The sequence below is a fragment of the Aureobasidium namibiae genome (assembly GCF_000721765.1).
Source record: "Aureobasidium namibiae CBS 147.97 unplaced genomic scaffold scaffold_4, whole genome shotgun sequence".
Lineage (NCBI taxonomy): Eukaryota > Fungi > Ascomycota > Dothideomycetes > Dothideales > Saccotheciaceae > Aureobasidium > Aureobasidium namibiae.
Window position 1 is genome coordinate 213,033 of NW_013581205.1, and position 22,221 is coordinate 235,253.

Genomic DNA, 22,221 nt, shown 5'->3' on the forward strand with positions numbered 1-22,221 from the left:
TTGGCTCCTTCGATGGCACTGGCTTCAACGCCTTTGCACGCGGCTTCTTGGGACTAGCAGGAGGCAGCTGTGCAGGCATTACGGGCACTGGCGGCACGTCGGTGTCCTGTGGTTTCACCTCGAACATGTTGCTGGTCCTTCTTGTCATCCGTTTGGGTTGCTGAATCTTCTCGGGAACAGATTGAGCGTCGTGTGACATTGGCAAGTCCGATATCGTCTGGCGCCTAGCAAGATCGAGTGGCGGAGGCTTGATCGACATGTCTGCTTCGCTTGGTGGACTGACAGTGCCGGCTCCTTTTGGCTTTCTGGTTCGGAGCTGTCTTCCTCCAGCGACTGGCTCTGCCTGTACAGTGACTGGTGCAGAAAGCCTGTCCTTCTTGATTCTTACTGGAGCAAGATCTTCTGGCGCATGACTTCTTGTTTGGCGGTCTGAAGGAATGATTAGTTTACTCAGCTCATGCACAGCAACGATCCAATTGACTTCCGCTGGCTCTCTAGGGCCTGCAGGTCTGGGCGACATCGGTCGCATTGTGCCTGAGATTGATCTTTGGAATTTCAGAGGGTCAACAACTTTTCCTGCGAATGACTGAGTTGGCGTGGCGTATGTAGGCATAGCAGTACGTTGGGTTCTCGTAAGTACTGGTGGCGGAGGAGGGGCGACATGGGTTTCCAGAGCTTGCAAATTCTTGACATCCCACCAGTTCGGATCATACTCAGGTGTACTGTGCGCGGAGCCGTTGGCGGAACTCGAGATGTTCATGCTTTGCATCGCGCTCAGTATATCATCATCGGCATGCGAAGTCTCAACCCCGTTGCTGGCCGATTCACTGGGATCCTGACAGAGTCCGGATATGTGACTGAGGACACCACTGCAGAGAGCTCTGTCACTATAGCCTCCTTCCAATACAGAAATGACACGGCCATTGACACCGGTCCCTTCCTCGTTGGCTAGCTTGGTGACGTCCTTTGCAAAGCGAGCATAGAACTCGGTAGGCACATTGACTGCATGTCGCTGCATGCCAGCACCCTCCCACTGACTTGCGTCAAAGCCAGCAGAGATGAATATGGCAGCTCTGGGTGGTGCTTGTTTGTGCGAATCCTTGATCGTCTGCGAATGCCTTTTCAAGAAGGTTCGAGCCTTTTCCAGTAGAATTGAGTATTTTGTCTCGTACAGAGCCCAAAACTCGTCCATGGTTCTCCAAGCTTCCAGATGTACGTTCCAAATAGATTGATTGTGAATGTTGTCAATGCAAAGACTAGCATTGGTGACCTTCTCCTTGTCTCCATCTTCGCATGGGTATGAGTTGATGTCGTGCATGCTGTAATAACCGATGGCGGTCTTCTTGGTAAACGAGGCATTTTTGGGCATCCTTGCACTCTTCATGTTTCGCTCCCACGTAATGTCTTGCGATCCGTCACCGTGATGTAAGTCAATGTCCAAGATCACAGCGTGGGTAAGACCATAAGTCTGCGCAGCATATTCGATGCCGATGTGAACATTGTTAATCCAGCAAAATCCAGAAGGGAAATCTGAAGAACAATGATGACCAGGCGGACGGATAGCAACGAAGGCTCGCCTTGGAGAAGTTGGGATGCTGGAGAAGATTGTGTCAACAGCATCGCAAACACCACCAATTGCACCTTGTAGCGCATTGAGTGATTCTGAGCAAAGGTACAAATCGCCCTCGTGGAATGGTTGCTTCTCAGCGGTCGAGCCTGTGGTATCTGGTCTGGCCAATTCCTTCATGTGCTGTTCTAGCCTCTCTCCCGCGACATTACACATGGTCTCGAGTTCCTTCATCCACTCAGTTCCATGCACAGCAGATACAAAAGGCGAAGTCAATGGTACTGTGCGAGAAGTCTTCCTGATCTTGAACGGGATGCGAGAATCAGGTTGCTTATCCGGATGAGGAGCATGACGTCCGCCCGAATGCCTTGATCCAAGGCGAACATAGGCAGCCGAAAGTCCTAGAACAGCAGCGAGAATACGCTCCGGTCTCTCGACAATCATGCTCAGCATAGCCTTGGTCGTCTTTGGTCTTGAAAATCTGTGTCCGTAGCACGCATCGTGAAGGATTACCGCGACCTGCGTAGTGATGAACTCAGAGTCATGCAAGGCCAGTTCTCGGGCGAAGTGTGCTGATGCGATTTGCGCAGCTGTCAAGGCAGGGGGCTCTTCGACCAAAGAATGCGAATAAGATCCAATGGTGGAAGCAGAGCGACGAGGAGAGCCAGCAGGAGAGATTTGGTTGGTCATGCTGCGCAAAGAAGATATTGACGATTTGCGCCTGGGTGGAGTTCCTGCTTGGCTCATTTGGCTGGGAGCTCTGCGCAAAGATGATGGTGAGTCGTAAACGCCCGGAGTGATAGACCGATGTATCGAAGTCATGGGACTCGAGGCGACTCTCCTGTGTTCAGCCGGAGAGTTTGATCTGACCAGAGAGAGTCTGTCAAGGTTTCGTGACAGAAACGGACTTTGTTCTCTGTTGTGTCCTGGTCCCGGACTTGAACGGGGGTGTTCGGCCATTGTTTGTTTATATTATGCGCTTTTGGGGATTTTGATTCAATGTGGTGATTTCGCTCGGTCTGACATTTCCTGCATGCTGTCTGATAGTATCTGAGTGTTTCTGCATTGATTCAAAAGCTTGAAGTGACATTCTCGAACCCCCTGGGAAGCTTGCTGTCCACTCTTGTTGACCCGTTCCTTTGTCCGCTTTCACGTGGTTCTTGGCGCACCTCATCGTCCTTCGCGTCTCACCTTCTGTGTCACTTCTCCTGCGACAAGTTCAGCTGTACTCGCAATATGTTGCACAGAGGACCTAAACAGCGTCCTGCCGCACCAGGATGACAGTAGGTTATAGTAGTCCAGTCGAGAGACATATCCATAAATCCTGTCTAGCTTCGAGTCAGACCTGCATCCCCCAGCCGCTATTGCTTTCCCGCTATCGGATCGAAGTCAATCTACCAAGTCGTATTGTTGAGACACTTCACCCCATCGCATCTTCTCTCGCATCTACACACCTCATCGTCAAGCTCTCTGTAGCCGCTAACAACCATGGCTCCCAAGAAGCTCACCGACCACCTCCTCGCCCAGAACCCAGATGGCTTCAAGTCGGCGACCAACCACCCATGGCTTCGTCTAGCCGGCACCTCGAAGCTTCCCACCTCAGCTCTACTGGCTTGGTTGACCCAAGATCGCCTCTATATCTTCTCCTACATTCCCTTCATGGGCAACATGCTATCGAAAGCTTCTATTCCATCCACATCTTCCCGTGAGAAGTCGCTCGAATGGCGAGTGGCCGATTGCTTCATCAACGCTCTCACCAACGTTCGCAGAGAACTTGGCATGTTCGAGGATATCCTGAGGGAGCACTTTGACTGGAAAGAAGGAGGCGAGCAGGCCACGAAAGAGACAAGGGCATATCAAGACATGTTCGCCGGTGCAGGTGCGCCGAACCAGAGCATTCTGATCGGTATGACTGCTCTGTGGGCAACAGAAAAGTGCTATCTCGAGGCTTGGAAGTACGCTTTGAGCTTCAAGAACGAAGTGCCTCAAGACAGGAAAGATCATGTGCTGCACACCACTCTCATACCCAACTGGACTTGTGACGAGTTTGAGGAGTTCGTCATCTGTATTGAGAAGCTTCTCAATGAGCTTGCTGCGGACATCGATCAGGGTAGCACGGAATGGGTCAAGTGTGAACAAGTCTGGGAGCAAGTCTTGTGGGCCGAGGAGAACTTCTGGCCAAAGGTAACGCAATAGTCAAACCGTGCTGGTACTTGGTAGCATTTCATATCGCATCAGACTAGCCACCGCCGAGCTCACTCAATGAACGCAACGAAGCATATGATTTCCTCCAACGGTATGAGTTTTGATGGGTGGACAATGTGTGTATGTAGCGATTTTGCCGAGGTGCTCATTCAACTTACATAGCTTTAACAACGCACAATCGAGTAATTGCACCACATCACGGAATCTTAAGCTACTAAAAGACACGACGTTTATTCGTGTGATTGAAACTATTCTCAAGCAAAAAAGCAATTATTTAATCTACACAATATCGAGTCATCGCCTTATCCGTCCGTACAAGATGTGATGCGCCTCAGCGTCAGGGTCACCCCCGCAAATTCCAAAATCATTCAGGGTCCACAAGCCCTGCTCACCAAAATCGAAGCCCACTACCAAAGTCTCAAAACCACCAAAAACACGACCGTCTTGAACAAAAGGGATGTTTGATATAGTCATAACGCAACGGCAACAAAAGATCATGCCTCCTAACGGAGTCGAACCGGTGACCTCGGCATTACTAGTGCCGCGCTCTACCAACTGAGCTAAAGAGGCTTGATAAGTGGCAGATGATCTAGAAAAAATATGGCTCTATCGTTTGAAAAAGATTTTGCTGTGCGTGCACAGACGCCGAAGCCTCTCATTGCTGCAGGGCTGCAGGGCTGAAGCCGAAGCCGAAGCGCTGGAAATCGACATCAACAGGGCAGCACCGTCGGGTCGAAAAGTCGTGAGTCCCCGAGACAAACAGGCAAATATCATCGGAGATTGGGAGCACGGACAGAGCGGTCGATCAACAGATGAAGAAGTAACACATGTCGAAGCGACCAATTCCAAAAGTCTTCCTGATCTATCATCTCTTGACATCAAATCATGCAATGCATCTAGCTAGTCTGGAGAGCAGCCTGCTTGACACCCTCGGTAACCTCCTCAATAGCATCACCAGCACTCGGACTCTCAGCGCCGTCCTTCTCAGCAGACTCGACAGACTTGCCAGCATCCTTGGCCAACTTGGCCTTGGCTCTCTCGGCCTCCTTCTTTGCCTTCTTCTTCTCCTTGTCTGCCTTCTTTGCAGCAGCCTTTGCTTCCTTCTCGGCCTTGGCCTTCTTGGCTTCATCGCCGCCAAACATCTCACGCCATTCCTTCTCCTTCTCGGGCTTGATTTGTTGGAACAGGTGGGCGGCTTCGCCGAGTTTGTGGTTGGGGGTGATGCTGTCGCCTTGCCAGTCGTCGGGGATGATGAGGAGAGTGGTGTTGAGTTGTTGGAGGATGGCGGAGGTGGTGGAGGGCATGTAGGGTGCGATGATGGAGGCGAGCAAGTGCACGTGGTTCAAAGCCAGACCTGCGACGGCGGCACAGCGTTCGGGTTGCTCCTTGGCTAGTGCGTTGTCCAGCTTGTTGTCTTGAAGGAACTTGTTTCCGAGGTAGGAGATGTGCATGGCGGCTTGCAGACCTTGACGGATCTTGACGGCGTCCATGGTGGCCAGGTACTCCTTGAGTGCCTCGTTGACTTCCTTCTTGTGGGCGGCGATGATACCTTCTGAGTCGTCGTACTTTGTGTAGTCTGGCACGACACCCTCGTAAACAGCAGAGTTGACATACTTGACAATACGGTTGACAAAGTTGCCGAGGTTCTTGAGGAGCTCGTTGTTGTTGGAGTTGATGAAACCGGTCCATTCGAACTCTGTGTCACCAGTCTCGGGACGTCTCGAAAGGAGATAGTAACGCCAGACATCCGAGGGGATGCCGGTCTCCTTTGCGTTGGTTCCGAAAACACCGATGCCTCTGCTCTTGCTGAACTTGCCCTGTTCGTAATTGAGGTACTCGGTCGTAGAAAGATGGTTCAACATGGTCCACTTGTCGCCGGTACCGAGTTGGGACGAGGGGAAAACGACAGTGTGGAAGGGAACGTTGTCCTTGCCCATGAACTGGTACAGGCTGACATTCTCGGGGTTGTGCCACCACTTCTGCCACTGATCTGTGTAGTTTGCAGTGATTGAAACGTAACCAATACAGGCGTCGAACCAGACGTACAGCACCTTCTCGTCGTAGCCATCCAGAGGAACCTTAGTACCCCACTTCAAGTCGCGGGTGATACCTCTGGGCTTGAGACCTTCTTGCAACCAGGAGTTTGTGATGTGGATACCGTTGGACGACCATGCGCCCTCCTTGCTCGACTTTGCTGACCACTCCTCGACCTGTGCTTGCAGCTTGTCCAACAGCAGGTAGATGTGTTTTGTCTTTTTCGCAACGGGGGTTGCGCCATCGAGCTTGCAGCGGGGCTTCTTCAGTTCCAGAGGGTCGAGCAGATGGCCACACTTGTCGCACTGGTCTCCTCTTGCATCCTCGTAGGCGCACAATGGGCATTCTCCCTCAACGAAGCGGTCGGCCAAGAAGGAGTTGTGTGTTTCGCAGTAAGGTTGAGTGGTTTCCTGTTCCTCCAAGAAGCCGTTCTTGTAGAGTTTCGTAAAGATGTCCTGGGCAATGTCTGTCTGCTGGGTGGTGGGAGTGCGGCCGAAGATGTCGAAGCCAATGTTGAACCATTCGTAGACCTCGGCGTGCAACTTGTGGTACTTGTTGCACAGCTCTTCCGGTGTGCACTTCTCTTCGATAGCCTTGGTCTCGGTGGCAGTTCCGTACTCGTCGGTGCCGCAAACGAAGAGGGTGGGAAGGCCGCGAGCCTTGCAGTATCTGCGACCAGGTTGTCAGCCATGTCTGCGCAAACGTGGCTAGACCGAGACCGACCTGGAGAAGACATCGGCAGACAAGACACTACCAATGATGTTGCCCAAGTGAGGGACGTTGTTGACGTAGGGGAGGGCAGAAGTAATGAGGATGTTCTTCTTGCCCTCCTCGGGGAGGATCTCTTTGCGCTCGCTCATAATATTGCGTCGGTGTGTTTGTGCTGGATGCGATTCGATGTATCTGTGACTGCTCTTGACAGGCGCAGTGTTTCGATCGTGGGGGTGAGTTGAAGAATGGCGCGTGCTGCTCGACGGTCAAGTTTCAGCTTTGGAGGGGTCCAAAAGCTGCTGCTGAAAGTGACTCAACTGCTCGGCTGCATCCGACATGCCACCTCCGCCATCGCAATTCAGCCCTATCGCCATGCCAGAACTTTTTGATACTCGCTGGAAACATCAAATCAACTTCAAACTCGCAAACAATCATAAGATACAGTCAAATCGCTCTCTATCACACACCCAAATCAACAATGGCAAACCCTCAACCCGATGACTTTGACTCCCTCTTCAATCTCGAAGAAGAATACTACACCGAAGGCTACAATCTCGGCGTAGCAGACGGTTCCCGCGCCGGCCGCATCGAGGGCCGCCTTTTCGGTCTCGAGAAAGGCTTCGAGAAGTTCGCAACCATGGGAGCCCTAGCTGGTAGAAATGCCATCTGGGAAGCAAGGATTCCGGATCAAAACTCTGCTACTGCTGAGAACGAAAGCAAATTCAGACTCCCCAAATTGTCTGGAGGTGCTAGATTACAAAAGCATTTGCAGACTCTGTTTGCTCTGACAGAAGCCGAGAGTTTGTCTACTGAGAATAATGAAGACTCGGTCTCCGATTTTGATGACCGCCTCAAGCGTGCGGAGGGCAAAGTCAAGGTCATTGAGAAATTGGTTTCTGAGGGTCCCCTAGTGCTTGAAACTTCTCAGCCCGCTGCTCCTGGCAGTGCCAACACACAAGAAAGACGTCAAATCAAGATCAAGAGAGCAGATGCTGGTGGTGAGAGTAGCATGGAAGATTTCAATATTCGCCATGCTCGCTCTTGAAGCCTGTAACTTTCATGCTTCGAAAAGGATTTCTCGCTATTGCTACCAAAGCCGACGATATCATTGTTGCGCCCCAGCAAAGACACCAGCTTCCAAGGACCTCCAATACTCCGCAAATATGCGCCCAAAAATCCGTTCTCGCGCCAGAGTGCTCCCAAACCGAACAAACGCCTCGCTTCATGCTCTCACCTTTCAAGCCGTGGTCGCAGTCTCTCCGCTGGCTGGTCGCAAATCCTGCACAACATCAAGCTTTGGCTTCTTGGTCTCACTAGCTCCATCAGTCTGTTGAACATTGCTCATGTCGGCTAGTGGTGGCCTGCTAGCAGCATTTTCTGCCGGCAGTGGTCGCTTCATCGCAGGAGGCTTGTAGGCACTTCTATTGGCCAATGGGCTTTGCTGCATTCCGCCTGGCATGCCGACACGTCGACTGGCATCCATGGCAGGGTTGACGAAATTCGATCTGTTTGCGGGTGCTCCTCCATTCGCCAGGAGTTTAGGATCTGGTATTGGCAAAGTTGGAGCGCCAACTTCAGACCGCTTGATCGGTGCTGACTTGCGGGCATCAACTCCCTGGGTTCGTCTGATCGAAGGACTCTCATGATGTGGATCAAATAGCTTGATTGGAGGTACGGCACCTCCTGGGAGAGGTTGAGCCAGGACTGCAGCTGCAGCTCCTGACACAAAGCCCGATGGTACATGCGCCGGTACTTGGGAAGGCGTGACTACTGACTCTGGTGGCGTACTCTGTCTACCGTTGGTGGTTGTTGTTGAGTCTGTAGCAGACGAAGGATTTGAGCGGTAGCCGTTCTGGTTGTTGGCTTGGTGAGGTGGAGGCATCATGCGGTTCGGTTGTTGGTTACTCATGGTATTCGAGTTTTTGAAAGTCTGCGGATGCCCTTGAGGCCGTCCTTGATGGCCGTTTTGTTGACCATTCTGCTGGCCGTTCTGTGGTCCGGCAGAGAACTGGCGGACGCTGGGCATAGATGCTACCCTGTTCGGTTGTTGGCGATTCGCGGCTTGTGCTGAGATGGAGTTGGCAGGAGGTCGAACTGGCGTCTCCACAGAGACATCGATCATAGAAGTGTCTAAATGTACCTCATCAGGATGGCTGAAATCCACCTCGTCAAACAGATTTCCTCCAAACTCATCCTCGAACTCCGAAGTGTTTGATTGAGCGCTGGGCATGCGTGCCGGTGGTGGTGCGGTGATGGCTGTGGAGGTCGACGGGCCTGCGAGTGCCTCTTTCTTGATCGGAGCGTGATCCGGGTGACGGTGTAGGTTGTCGGCGTCCCATTTAGACGGCGCAACCCTGACCTTGGTGACTCTTTGAAGATAGTCCTTGTCGTACAAACAATTTCCCAGCACGTTTCCGAAGTTGCGCAACGCTCGCTTCAGGGCATCGGTTACAGCTTCTTTCTTTGCTTTCTCGAAGGCAGCTGCTTTGCCCTTGCAGTTCTCGATGTGTCCATACCCGACATCCTGCGCTGTGTCAGCTCGAGTACACATGACAAAAGCGAGCAGCTAGCTTACCTCGTGAAATGTGCCATCTCTCAGGGAAACACGCACGATGGTAGAGAGGCCCAAGTTGATCTTTCCTGTTGTCGGACTCTCGTCGCACTGTGACGGTCAGCATTGTGACAAGCCAGTAGATTGTAAACAAGGCTCACAAAGTCAATCTGAACATCCCTGATCGCACTGCTCCATCCATTGAAGCCAAAGACCTCGTTGGCAAGATTGATGACTTTCTCAGCAGCGAGGTAGTGGACCTTGCCGCCTCCATTTCCGGGACGTGTCGAGATGTACTCGGGGCCGAGTTGCTTGTCCAGACGGCTCTGCAGCGTGGCTATCTCTTGCGCCGTGTATTCATTGATGTGGTTCTTCTGCTCTTCGTACGGGTTGGTGAACTTGTTGTCCTTCCACTGGTCACCAGGTCTATCTTTAGTGTTAGCAACTTCGCTCAGCCATCATAGCAACACAACTCACGCAGGCATGATCGGTCATCTGTCTCTGCAACCAAAGTGGCGACGCGGACTTGATTTATGCACAGATACAACTGCGCTTGCCTTGGGGGGCGACGCGATGTGACGCGCTTACGCGCTCGTGCCAAGACCGTCATCCACCCTGCCTTGAGCCACGCAACAGCCTGGTATCTTGTTGCTCTCGCCGTCGACTGCCTGGTTTGCAATAGAAAATGTTTGGCTCGCCACTTGCTGCCTACTCTCGACTCCAGATTCGCTCCTTGTTTTTCCACCTCGAAGTAGCAGAGGGCACTGGAGAGCATGACACAGATACACAGAGTGTAGGTAAGCGAACTCGCAACTGGTATGAATACACGTCATGTTCAATCTCGGATTTCTGTCTATCTACCTTGAGCTCTGTGCATATTTGCAGACATATTGCCCCCTAAGCAGATCAAATGATTGATCTTTTGGCAGAACACCACATGAATATCCCGGCTGAACCCCTGCATATGACGGCCCATTCAGCATTATATACAAGCGGCGTCTCCAGCATATATATGCTCACTGCATCTCACGCCGTGCAAACAAGCTACGTGTCGGATGCGCCGCTGGCGAGTGGTACTTCCCTTGCTATTGGCAGACCCAGAGCCTGGTTTTGATACGACTGAAATACTCAAGTTTTCGATGCATCATGCCCTGCTTGCAACTAACACGATGAAGATGTTTACTTGATCCTTTTGACTATACATGGCATGACATTCGTCTGCGAGTTGTCAGCTGCATACATAACATTCCACCGGATTTGGAGGCTGGATCGTGCGTGAGCTTACTGCATGACCTTCGAGGTTTCGGGACGGACATGTGCCACAAGACCGCTGTCAGCATCTTCCTCAGCCCGCGCAAGGAACCGAAGGCTTGCAGGTACGCGAGAATACTTGCAAGATCAAACAAAACAATGTTTTGTGAGACTTGAAGATCGTTTCGACGGACAGAAGTCAAGGTCAAAGCCAGCCCCGCAGAAAGAGGCTCTCTTGATACAAACAAAGTTGCAAAAACGAAGCTGCTACGCTGGGTCGAACAACGGACCTTAGGATGACTGCAGAACTGCAATCCCACGCTCTACCACTGAGCTACAGCAGCTTACTGGGGGAATTGTCAATGATGCGTATATTGATCAACAAATTGCAATCTATCTGGCTTGCGACTCGCACTTCTAACCATCAGCCTTCCCTTGCGTCGTAGCTGACGCTCACCGAGTCGTCGATCCCTCAGCGCCTGAACACAAGACCTTTTAATCAACAGATGGCATGTGCTCCATAAGGTATATCCAGACGTATCGCGAGCGGCGAGCAAGAAGTCTTGAATGAGTGTTGCTATCATTGCCATCAAGACTTGGTCCAATGACCACCACCAAGAGAACAGGAAAGCCAGCTGTCTCATCCATCGCTCACGTCCATCCATCACAGCTTCAAATCCGAAACACGATGCAAAAAAGCAACGCCACCAAAGTCCTCTTCTCTCTTCTCTCCAAAACCTCATCTGGAAACCTCTCTTCCTCGTAAAATGCCATCATCACCTCTCTGCTCAAGATTCCGCCCAAGGCAATACCGAAACCACTCCCTTGGACGACAAACGCTTTCTCTCTGCCAGAAACTCGGACGGCAAAGACGATTCACTTGCCATGCCAAAAATGGGATGTTCTGGAATGCGCTTTGGTCGTAATTTCTCGAGAAAGAACTGTGAAAAGCCTACTGAGGAAGAGCTTTGGACACCGAATCCGAGACTGGTCAGCGAGGAGTTCATGTCTAGGAAACCGGGAGAGTTTAAACCGGCTACGACGTTGAATTTGCTCGCGGCTGCTTGGATACAGTTCCAGGTTCACGATTGGGTGTTTCATGAGAGCGTGCGTTCATCCTGTGATATTCGCTTGACACTGCGAATGCTTATATGTGTGATTAGAGCGAGGAGACATACGATGTGCCCCTTCTCCCGAACGATAACTGGCATGAAGATCATATGAAGGTCTACCGCACCAAACCTGACGGGGCGCTCGACGCATCAGACATCAAATGTCCCGGCTACAAAAACACTTCGACTGCCTGGTCAGCACAACACCTACTGTCCCCATATCATGCATCTTCTAATGTGGACACACAGGTGGGATGGCTCACAGATCTACGGCTCAAACGAAGCAAAGACCAAAGAATTGAGAGACCAACACGAAGACGGTAAACTGCTTCTCGAAACAAGAGGTGCTGAACAAACCTTCCTTCCACGCGATGTCGAAGGCAATCCCAAGACTGGCTTCTCGGACAACTGGTGGACTGGTACGGAGTTGCTACATACCCTTTTCGCTCTAGAGCACAATGCTATCTGTGATGAGATACGTGGAGCACATTCCGATTGGACTGGGTAATGAATATCAGTATATGATTAGAATGGATGCTGATCAGAGACAGTGACAAGATCTTTGACAAAGCTCGACTCGTAAATTGTGCCTTGATGGCCAAAATTCACACAGTGTACTTAATTGCTACTAGTATCCCAACATCCAGCTGACTCTTGCAACTACAGAGAATGGACGCCCGCCATCCTAGCACATCCTACTTTGGAAATCAGTATGAACGCAAACTGGTAAGCCGCCCCATCCTTCCATCAAACGACGCCACTAACAACTTCCAAGGTGGGGAATTGCAGGAGAAAGCTTGAACAAACTCGTAGGCCGGATCTCAAAGACCAGCGAGGCCATTAGCGGAATCCCAGGCTCGACAGTCGACCACCAAGGCATCCCATACTCTCTCACCGAAGAATTTGTATCCGTATATCGAATGCACTCTCTCATCCCAGGTACACCTACACCCTAACCCACCGCTACCCACCCACTAACGGCAACAGACAACATCGCCTTCTTCAACCTCCACACCGGCGCCCACAAAACCACAATTCCAACTGCAGACCTAACTTTCCACTCCGCCATCACACCCCTGAAGTCAGGAGCTGTATCCTTCGCAGATGCTTTTTACTCCTTCTGCATAAACTACCCCGGCGCAATCACAAACAACAACTACGCAAACCTCATGCGCAACCTCCCCACCCCCGACGGTCAAGTCAGAGATCTAGCAACCATAGACATCCTCCGTGATCGCGAAAGAGGTGTACCCCGTTACTTTCAATTCCGCAGACTGCTGAGGATGTCAGTGCCAAAGACATTTGAGGAACTTACTGGTGGAGACAAGGACCTTGCAAAACGACTTGCACAAGTCTACAATAACGACATCGAAACTGTAGATGCACTGGTAGGCTCACACTCCGAGCCTATGATCAAAGGCTTTGGCTTCAGCGAAACTGCTTTCCGCATCTTTATCTTGATGGCTAGCAGGAGACTCAAGAGTGATAGGTTTATTGCTGGCCAGTGGAATGAGGATATGTATACGAAGGAGGGCTTTGCTTGGGTGCAGAATACCGGCATGAAGGATGTGTTGGCCAGACACTTTCCGGAGTTGGCGGCTGTGATACCGGAGAAGACAAATGTGTTTGCGCCTTGGGTCAAGGTGCCGGCTTCGAAGGATTATACTGGTGTGGAGACGAATGCTGCTAAGGCTTAATCCAAGTGTGAGAGTAAAGTGGAAAGAATAGTGTCTGATTTTCATTGTGTGCTAGATATATTTTGATTTGGAACATGCACAGCAGGTACCTTCCCCATGTGTATTGTGCAGAAGTCATGGCATTCCTTCCCATGCTGAAGTCTCCAGCGCTCGCTCTCTCTCATCAGGCCCTCACGATCCTGCATAGGCTCATTTAGTAAGGGGTTTCTTGCCCGTCAAAACGACGTGTGTGTTGTTGTCTCTGCGAATCAGAATACCGTTGACGCCCAGAAACTTGACATCAAGACCATCAAGCTCGAACGTGTCTTTGTCCGGACCGTTGCAGACGGCGAAGGTCACAAGGGATTTTGCACTAGAAGTTTGTGGGACAAGGACGTCTTCTCCAGCAACGCCGGGGCGCAGAGAATACAGGGCGCACATGAGGTCGAAGTCGGCCGTCACTGTCAAGTGCGCATCGTTTTCGACAAGCGCGGCCAGAGACGCTGTCATTGTCTGCTTCCACGCGCCAATCTCACCCGTCTCGAGGGGCGCTCCGGGCTCGCTGGGATTATCGATGAGGAAGATTACCTGCACCGAGAACAAGCTTAGCTGAGGCATACCACAGGGGAGTGCTTGGATCAGAGCTGCCACAGAGGAGGAAGCTGTTGATAGAGTCAGTAAAATCTATGATCGCCAGGGTCTCCACCAAAAAACATACTGTCAGGTTCTGAAAGTGGATGATTGATCCAGATACTCATATCGAAGGACTTCAGCTGAGAGAGGACTTTCTTGGGCAATATCTGGTGAGTTGAGGTGTCTGGTACATGTGTGGTTTCCCAGAACATGTTCAGTGCCATACGTGGCATGACGAATGCCGTATACTCGTTTCCGACTTGTTTATTGACACGCATCATTGCTGGGTAGTAGCAGTTTTCAATCGAAGCGTGTTGCCTGACGAGCTGCTCTGAGGACTCGATTTCGATGACCCTATCCAAGACACGTCTGTCCATGAGTAGTCTGTAGATCATGTCTCGGATTTCGCGAGGAAGATTCAGGAAGCAGAATGGTTGCTTCTCGTGTGGCGCAGGCGTGGCCTGGCCCAGTAGAGCGCAGGCAGGTGGCATGTTGAATCTTGAGATGACAAGCCCAGAGCGCAAGGCTGAGGCGTCTAACTATGTTAGCAGACATCATTGTCGGTGAATAGAACAGTACTGCTTACCTCTGAGAAGCGTGGAGTTGTTGATCTGCACTGCAAAGAGGCCGTGGATCTTGACGACAAGGCGAGGTGATGTGCCGTGATGCGTGAATGTCGAAAGGATTGGTGTTGCTGTGGAAGGGATGTGACGAAGAAGCAAAGCACGTCGGTGAGATGTATGAGAGCCCAGAAAGCAGGACGGTGTGAGAGATCCAAGGGTGTGATGACTGAAGGTGAAAAGCAACGCGCGCAAACACACAAGAGGTGAATCTTGGAAGTGATGCGTGCGCGAAAAAAGTGTCTATTGCTGACCTTTTCTTCACTTGTTGTTGCTCCGCTGCAGTTTGCACCGAACAAGGTTGAATGAGAATCGTCGTCAAGAACGGACCAAGTTCTCCTATAGCAAAGAAAACGAAAATGGTGAGGTGGAAGAGCACGCGAGATGACTGCAAACTTGGGAGAATCGATCCTACCTCAACGCTCACAGCTATTCGTTCAAGCTCTTTAATCGTTTGTGCTCGTTTCAAATCACGCTCAATTCTTGCTATAGGTTGCACATCCAATCTCTGTTACTGAACACGACCAAGTCTGAATTTCCTTTGGAGTAGAGTGAAAGTACTTCTGAAGCTACCTACTGTGTTTTAATGACTGCTTTTCCTTCGTTCCGTCGTGTCGTTTAGGCTTGCGTCGGCATCCGAATAGCCGCTTGCGGTTTCTAAGATGAATTTTCTCATAGTTGATGTGCTTTACAATATGACACATCCTTTCGAGCGACAGAGCCAGTCATCAAGGACTGTGCATGCAACCTTTGAATCGCCCCATAATTTCCGTGTCGAGTCTCGTGTCCTTTAGAATTAGTGTCTCGTAGAATGCCATCATCTTTCGCCAATGATGTCGCGTAACAGAGCGTTGATGGAGGAAGAGTACTACATCATGTCCTCGGCACGTCTGCGTTGAGTATTGCGATCCCTCATCTTGTCGGCGAACAAGTCGTTCGGCTCAGCTCCACCGCTGAACTTGGAAGGGAACAGTTCCTTGACTTTAGGATTGACTTCTCGAGAAGCACCACGGATTGAGAAGCCTGGTACATCTGCTTGCGCACTACCTCTGATGCTGAAGCCACTTGTGTCTGGACCGCCAGTTATGCGATCAGCCAGGCTGCCTGTTTACTGAGTTAGCTATGTTTTGAACCTCGTATTGATAGATATGACGTACGCCTGATGGTGGCAGTCTCACCAGCGTCGAGAGCGTCTGATCGGCGGTGATTGCTGCGAGCAGATTTGTTGGGGAATAGTTCTCTGTTGCGTTTGGGAGGGCTTGTTGAGGTAAGAGGGGCATCGAGGCCGAAGGTCTTGGTGGAGCTTTTGGCAGGTAAAAGTTCGATCGGGCCGTTGCTGGCGCGGGCTGCAGGGAAGAGGTCCTTCTTGCGAGGAGCGGGTGAGATGGTCCTGCGACGAGCTGTTCTGCGTTCTGGCTGCTCCTGGTTGAAGCCGTATCTTCCATCACCATCTCTTACAGGAGAGGCACTACGATCGCGTAGTCTGCCTGATTCCTTTGCGGCGAACAGATCACCTCCACGCTGCCTCCTTGGACGATCGTCCCTGCGTCGTGCATTTCTGCGGTCGTCTTGGTCGTCGTAGCCGAGTGTCGGCGACTCTTCTTCTGCATCATCGTACATATTGACGTCGAAGGGCTTGGGCGCTTCGCTTCTTTGCCTGTTGTCTCTTCGCGGTGGGCCTCTCCTTCTGTTGTCGTAGTCTCCCTTGCGTTCTCTCGGGTCGTGGTCTGGGTTCATGAGGTAGAAGCGACTTCTTTCGTGGGCGCGAGGAGCCTTCTTGTCGGCAAGGGTGGCTTGGCGGATGTAGAGTTGGGTGTCAGGGTTTGAAGGCAGGGGTTTGGCACTGCGCATGTGTAGAGGAGCGACATTGTGGCCGTCTGGTAGGTCGGAAAGAGCAATCAGGGCTTCTTGTGCGGCTTGTTCTGATTCGTAGATGAGGTTGGCGGACGTGTCATCGATCCATTCGACGCGTTGGAAGTCGTCTAGCGAATAGTACTCGCCAGCAAATTGTCTGATGTTGTCGGTGGTGAGGTTGTCCAGACCGCGGATGTGGATCTTGGTCGGGGCAAGTTCGTCGGGGTTGTCGGCAAGGTCGGTTGTCGAGTCATCTTGGGTGTGGATCTGGGTGGAGCGGGCTTCCTTGACAAGTTCAGCGTGTGTTGGTCGCGAGCGCGATGGGCGGGCGTACAATCTTCATGGCCTCAGCCTCGAGTTGGGCGATTTCGGGGTCCAAGCCGAGGTCAATGTCCATGTCGACGTCCATGTCAATGTCGGCCATGGTCGATGTCGCGTGTTTTGTGGTGTGGCGGTGATCTGGTGTGTATGATGTGACTCGGACCTGAAGGGTTAGCGACTCTTGCGACAGTCAAGTGCAGAGGTCGTGGAAGCGGGAGTGAGGGTTAAATGTGGAAGGTGTCGGAGTTGGAGTCCAAGTCATCGAGATGCGAACGTCTGACGCATGTGAATTCTCGAGCCCCTGGTCCGAGCTCCCCTCCACTTCCCAAGCCTCTATACCACAAAGAAAGGAGTCCTTTGTCTCCAATTGACAGTATCATCAAACTCAATCAGACACATGTATGCTCAGACTACCCTGTATTTTCAAGCATTGTGAGCTGTTCTCATGTCGAAACGCGTTGGCTGAGTCACCAGACTCATATTCAAACATGCGATATCATTGTCATCATCAAGCTTGATCTTGCATCAAGCTGATACCTGAGTAGTCCTGATTTTGGCGCAGAGCTGTCCAGATCTCAAAGGTTGGTGGAGAGCCCTGTTACACAAAGCAAGGCACAGACATTGGCATCCCTTCACGGAATGTAGCCAAACAGACCGAGACATACTGCAGCTACCCGCCATGTCTTGCTCTCGCTCTCACGTTTACATCTTGCGAATCACTCCTCGTCTGCGTCGAAACAAACCAAAACACAATCTGCCCTCTATTCGTCTCGATTTGTCTTGCTTCACTTTCGCGCCTAGGCTCGAGTCTACCCGGCCTTACACATTTAAGAAAGAAACATTCCTTCGATTCAAACCCATCCCTCGACGTCCCACAACCACAACCTCGTCAACATGTTCACCAAAAACATCGCGGTCTTCGCAGCCCTTGCACTGTCGATCCAGATCGCAGTGGCTGCTCCTCCTGCCTGTGTCCTCCAGGCCGTCAAGTAAGTATTACTATCAGCCATAACATCAACCGTATCTCACAAGGCGCAAACAGCCAGCCAGCAAACTCTCCTGCTGATGTCAAGAGTATCTGCGTCAATGGCAGCACCGTCGAGCAAACCCTGGTTAGTGACTGCGGTAACGACTATGACGCTGCCATGAGCGCTTTCTCTTCCATCTGCGCTGGTGTTAGCGTCACCATTGGTAATTTCGATCCACGCGATTACTTCAGAGATCAATGACTGATATGGAGAAGCTCCTTGGACTATGGCCTCGTCATCCGCTTCTCAGGAAACCCAAAACGCCCTCACTATTGCTGGCGGTTCCACTATCCCTTTCAGTACTACCAGCGGTGCTCAGTCTAGCTCTGCTTCGATCTCAACCTCTGCTTCAGTCTCTGGCTCTGAGTCAGCTGCAACCTCTACTGGAACCACTGTTGTTACTGCCACTGGACCCATTCTCACTGCCACCAACACTGTCACCAGCACACAGACCGGTCCTCCTTCATCAGGCACCACTTCCACTGGAGCTGCTGAACACGTCGAGAACAGCGGATTGTTCATGGGAGCCATGGCTGCTGCTGGTCTTGTCATGGCTTTGTGATGGAATGGTTTCCAGAACACGACGATGGAGAAGATCCTCTTCTTCAACACTGACAACAGAATCCTCTTCAAAGCAACCCGGGAATGTTTCTATCGCCTCGCAGTCTGCCCAGACTCTCGATTGATCGGTGATCAATGGGTTGCTTGAGATTGTAATCAGCCTGATCTCATGGGATGATTCTGGCTTAGCTATGTAGAACCGCAGTATCAGAACGCAGATCACTGGTCTACAGTCGTTGTAAACCACACACCATATCCACACATCTTTCACCGAATTGACGAATATCTGCACGATTGAAAATGGAGATTCTAAAGACCATCAAAACCCGTTCCCGGCAAAACACCGGAAGATCGACCTCAAAACGTCCAGCAACCATTTGTACATCGATCTTTTCACATCTCTCTCCCATATCTTACTATAGCCCTACACCTCTCCTTTCTGATAGCCAACCAGAGACCATACTTGAGCATACGATGCCATCCTCAACCCACCATCACACTCTATCCCACGACTCGATACTAGAATCTCTCTCGGCCCTTTTGACCCAACTCTACACCTTGCATCTCGCACTTCCTTCCCATATCCCCTCATCCCTCGAAGTCATCCAACCGCCTCACTCCCCCTCATCTGATATCCTTTCAAGATGGAAAGAGGCGGGACTGAGTGATACAGTCATAAAGACACTGAAGAGATTGCCCTATCTATCCAGCCAAGAAAGCAGTGCAAGTAGAGAAATCGTACCAGATACACTAGCACTAAACTATCTAGACGAAAACGGTGAAGCCGTGGAGGTATGGCACGATGCTTTTTGCTTGGCCTCCAGCGAAGTCGGGAGAGAGCAAGAGGAGGGCAAACAAAGAGGGCAGGAGCACAGGCCGCATCAAGGATATCTAGGCAATGCCATTCCATTGACCGGTTGTATTGGCGTTGGAGGATGTCTGTTGCTTTTGGACTTGGATAGTAGTACGTCTTTTCGTCCTTTTTCCATTTTCCCCCCAAAATCTCTCTTCCAATTGCTCTCTTTTGTACAGAAGAAAACAAAGACAAACAGGGGTTGAAATTCGTTAACTCACACCCCAAAACACAGATCGCATCTACGAAATCAAAGACCAACATCTCTCCCCACCACCTCGGCAACCACATTCAGGAGCAGCACCCCACTACTACAAACACTATCCCCATGAACCTGCTCTCCAGGTCCTTCAACAGTGGATCCAAGACCTCAAGACGTTACGCTGGGTCCACGATCCAGAAACCTCTACCTGGCTCCAACAACCACACGATAGCAAGGATGACTGGGATAACAATGGGAGGTATACTGCATTGAAGACAGTATATCTCGAGTGTGGATGGCCCGAGAGATTCGACAGCGAAGGATTCATGGACAAGTATGCATTGATGGCAAGATCTCGCAGATGGGACGACTAGCGCAGATAAAGAGAACTCCAAACAAAAAAAACTCAAAAGCACGATCAGAGTTTCATTCCTCGTATACACTTCGACTATCCCTTTGCGTGTAAGAGCTATCCCATCATCACAGGCTGAGCTCCAGTGAATACAGCACATTTCCGTGACACCTTTATGCCTTTTTTTACAACCATTCAAAAGGCCTAGCATGTTTGCTCGCGATCTCTGTTTCTGCCAAACAACATGCACATCGCATTGATCGAGCTATGAAAAGTCAAAGATGTACTAGGATCAAGCAGTCCATTGAGAGTCACTGACAAAGCTCTGAGATATGGGGCTTTCAATGGATAGAGTACAGATTATGATTACCATGCTGCATCTCTACACACTCCATCTCCTCTTTGCTCTGATTCTCGGAGCCTTCTACGCCCTTCCATGACAAGCAAACCTCTATGTACAGACGCTTGCTAACGGTAGGCTCCCTTAGGTCAAGTCAATCACCTCCATTTTGACGTTCTTAGCAGCAGACACTCTCAGTGCTCGCGAGTTCTTCTTTCCTCTCTTTGCTTCTCCTTCTCTCTGCTCAATCCAGGCAGCCTTCATCTTCTTGTCGACTGTATCCAGTTTCTTTTGGTCAATGTTGACTTCGAAGATTCTGGAAACACCATCCAGACCAAGTTGCTCGACGTCAATGAACACAGATTTCTCCTTGCATCTGAGAGACTTGCAGAACAGCCATGTGAGATGTTCCACTCGTCTCTGAGTATTCATGCAGAGAGCTTCATAGTTGCGGATGTGACGGCACCGGGAGACTTTTCTGCAGTCGCGGTGTGCTTGAGCCAACTCCTGGATTTGATCCTCCATCCACTCAGTATGGACATGGATACGCACATAAGTTAGGTTGTAGCACTCCTGCATGAGACGTCTCAAGTCATGATTCTGTTGACAGATGGCCTCATGCGATTGACTGCTAGAATCATTAACATGCGAAGGATCGGAGCGAGTGAGATTGTCCAAGTCATCCAAGGCCTCGAGGTCGATATGTAGCATGCCGATATAGCTCTTGATACGTGCATTGATACCACTGAGTACGGCTTTGATATGCATTGTATCGACCACAAAGACGTTGTGCCTCCAGAAATGTCGTTGGGCTTCTCTCCAGATCTCCACGTGAGCGTTAGGCAGAAGCTCTATGGCCGAAGTACTTAACAAAGAGCAAGCGTGTTTGTTGGGCAAAGAAGCGGTGCAGTGTGTTTGTAGATCGGTTGTGATGGTCGCGGGATCTGGCAGGTTAATCATGCCAGGAGTCATGTCAGGAGCCTTTAGCTCTAGCATCTTCTTGTATTCGTCCATTCTTTGTCTCCCCTTCAACTTCTTGAAAGCCTTGATGCTGTTTATGCCGAAGACTTTGCGTGCAATGAGGGATCTGAACACTTGTGATTTGTTTGTGAGATAAGCTTTCGGACAAGGTGGTTGCTGAGCAATCGTTTTGTGCCCATTCTTGCGCAAGTTAGCAAGATGTTGTCGCTTCTTGAGTTTTCTGAGGCTGAGGTCCCATGGTAGAATCCATTTCCTCCACTTCTGCGTATCTGCATCTGCATCTGCTTGGATCTTTTTCTTCATCTTGGCAGAGATATAGCAGCTTCTAGCCAAGTCCATTTCAAGGAACTGTCTAGGGTTGCGCTGCATGCGGGGGATCAAAGGGAGTGATGATTGAGGAATGATGGTGACTTTCTCTTCCTCTTGAACGTCGTCGAAATTGGTTAGCCAACGCGACATCCTTCTAGATTCGTACGCATTGTGCATTTGGTAGGGTGTCGACTTTCTACCGTCATCTCTCATGTCTCCAGATGATCCTGAAAGGTTGAAGGATTGGTCGCGCATTGTTGAGTTTGTTGTATAATCCTGAGCTAAGTAGAACTTCTTGCGTGTTCGGGATCCGCTGAGATTTAGTTGCATGGAGTGGGTTCCGAGTCTCGGAGGGTGAGTTGTGAACCGGAATGTATATAGTGAGAGTTACAGTGTTGTGGACCGCAGAGCAATCACTCTGAAAATTCCGACCCGCAAGAAACCGGTCGAACAATCCAGTGATAAGGGGTTGACTGGAGGGTTGTCGTAGCTATGTGTGAAACGACAGAATATGTCGACGAACTATCATCAGAGTTAGAGCCGAAGAGCATAAGGAGAACACGATACATACGACCTGTTGAAGAGGGTTCGTGTACGTTATCAAGCATGCGACGTTAAGTACCTAGCCGAGTCTAAGAGAGAGGAGTGCGTCTGCCGTTTGGTGATATGTCTGAGGTTGAACGTGTGACTAGGCGTCAGCAGGCGTCAGCCGTTCGATTCTGCTGTGAGAGAGAGCAGAAAAGAAGGCAAGATGCGACGCAAAGCACCCAGATGAGTCCAAGAAAGAAGACAATCGTCTGCCGCTTGGTGATGTGTTTGAGCTTGGACGTGTTGCTAGGCGTCAGCCTCTCGACTATGGTGTGTGAGGGCAAAGGAGAAGGCAAGATGACCGCAAAGCGTTGGTGGAAGGTTGCGAGAATATTAGGGAAGCGGCAACGAGGAAGGAGCGAACACGAATAAAACCAGATATGAAGTACGCGAAACACTATCTACTTTGTAATCAACAGGGGGGTATCCAAAAACAACTAATTCTTCAGCGTCCTCTTTTTCATTATGTAGT

General features: G+C 50.7%; 9 protein-coding genes across 9 annotated transcripts; 4 read left to right on the forward strand and 5 right to left on the reverse strand.

Annotated features, from left to right (window-relative positions):
- Nucleotides 1-298: 298 nt before the first annotated feature.
- M436DRAFT_24241 (Arginase/deacetylase) lies at nucleotides 299-2,257 on the reverse strand (the record flags this gene model as incomplete). Its single annotated transcript, XM_013573940.1, has 1 exon — nucleotides 299-2,257. A coding segment is annotated over one exon (1,959 nt), but the record flags the coding sequence as incomplete, so codon positions are not given.
- Nucleotides 2,258-3,055: 798 nt separating this feature from the next.
- M436DRAFT_41923 (heme oxygenase-like protein) lies at nucleotides 3,056-3,763 on the forward strand (the record flags this gene model as incomplete). Its single annotated transcript, XM_013574158.1, has 1 exon — nucleotides 3,056-3,763. The coding sequence occupies one exon, from the start codon at nucleotides 3,056-3,058 to the stop codon at nucleotides 3,761-3,763; it is 708 nt and encodes a 235-aa protein (XP_013429612.1).
- A 905-nt stretch (nucleotides 3,764-4,668) lies between these two features.
- On the reverse strand, nucleotides 4,669-6,666 carry M436DRAFT_41269 (methionyl-tRNA synthetase; the record flags this gene model as incomplete). The annotated part of the gene is made up of 2 exons (XM_013574041.1): nucleotides 4,669-6,475; nucleotides 6,530-6,666. 2 exons carry the CDS (start codon nucleotides 6,664-6,666, stop codon nucleotides 4,669-4,671), a joined length of 1,944 nt encoding a protein of 647 aa, XP_013429495.1.
- Nucleotides 6,667-6,995: 329 nt separating this feature from the next.
- On the forward strand, nucleotides 6,996-7,562 carry M436DRAFT_61691 (DUF1715-domain-containing protein; the record flags this gene model as incomplete). Its single annotated transcript, XM_013574198.1, has 1 exon — nucleotides 6,996-7,562. One exon carries the CDS (start codon nucleotides 6,996-6,998, stop codon nucleotides 7,560-7,562), a length of 567 nt encoding a protein of 188 aa, XP_013429652.1.
- A 192-nt stretch (nucleotides 7,563-7,754) lies between these two features.
- Nucleotides 7,755-9,553, reverse strand: M436DRAFT_79688 (uncharacterized protein; the record flags this gene model as incomplete). Its single annotated transcript, XM_013574378.1, has 4 exons — nucleotides 7,755-9,041; nucleotides 9,093-9,179; nucleotides 9,230-9,494; nucleotides 9,546-9,553. 4 exons carry the CDS (start codon nucleotides 9,551-9,553, stop codon nucleotides 7,755-7,757), a joined length of 1,647 nt encoding a protein of 548 aa, XP_013429832.1.
- An 803-nt stretch (nucleotides 9,554-10,356) lies between these two features.
- Nucleotides 10,357-13,128, forward strand: M436DRAFT_70792 (heme peroxidase; the record flags this gene model as incomplete). The annotated part of the gene is made up of 8 exons (XM_013574288.1): nucleotides 10,357-10,444; nucleotides 11,113-11,426; nucleotides 11,483-11,625; nucleotides 11,681-11,935; nucleotides 11,983-12,045; nucleotides 12,098-12,157; nucleotides 12,207-12,370; nucleotides 12,419-13,128. The coding sequence occupies 8 exons, from the start codon at nucleotides 10,357-10,359 to the stop codon at nucleotides 13,126-13,128; spliced, it is 1,797 nt and encodes a 598-aa protein (XP_013429742.1).
- A 2,100-nt stretch (nucleotides 13,129-15,228) lies between these two features.
- M436DRAFT_40903 (uncharacterized protein) lies at nucleotides 15,229-16,638 on the reverse strand (the record flags this gene model as incomplete). The annotated part of the gene is made up of 3 exons (XM_013573973.1): nucleotides 15,229-15,460; nucleotides 15,514-16,499; nucleotides 16,549-16,638. The coding sequence occupies 3 exons, from the start codon at nucleotides 16,636-16,638 to the stop codon at nucleotides 15,229-15,231; spliced, it is 1,308 nt and encodes a 435-aa protein (XP_013429427.1).
- Nucleotides 16,639-17,429: 791 nt separating this feature from the next.
- Nucleotides 17,430-18,125, forward strand: M436DRAFT_79691 (uncharacterized protein; the record flags this gene model as incomplete). Its single annotated transcript, XM_013574379.1, has 3 exons — nucleotides 17,430-17,524; nucleotides 17,578-17,726; nucleotides 17,779-18,125. 3 exons carry the CDS (start codon nucleotides 17,430-17,432, stop codon nucleotides 18,123-18,125), a joined length of 591 nt encoding a protein of 196 aa, XP_013429833.1.
- Nucleotides 18,126-20,015: 1,890 nt separating this feature from the next.
- On the reverse strand, nucleotides 20,016-21,416 carry M436DRAFT_61696 (uncharacterized protein; the record flags this gene model as incomplete). Its single annotated transcript, XM_013574199.1, has 1 exon — nucleotides 20,016-21,416. One exon carries the CDS (start codon nucleotides 21,414-21,416, stop codon nucleotides 20,016-20,018), a length of 1,401 nt encoding a protein of 466 aa, XP_013429653.1.
- Nucleotides 21,417-22,221: the final 805 nt, after the last annotated feature.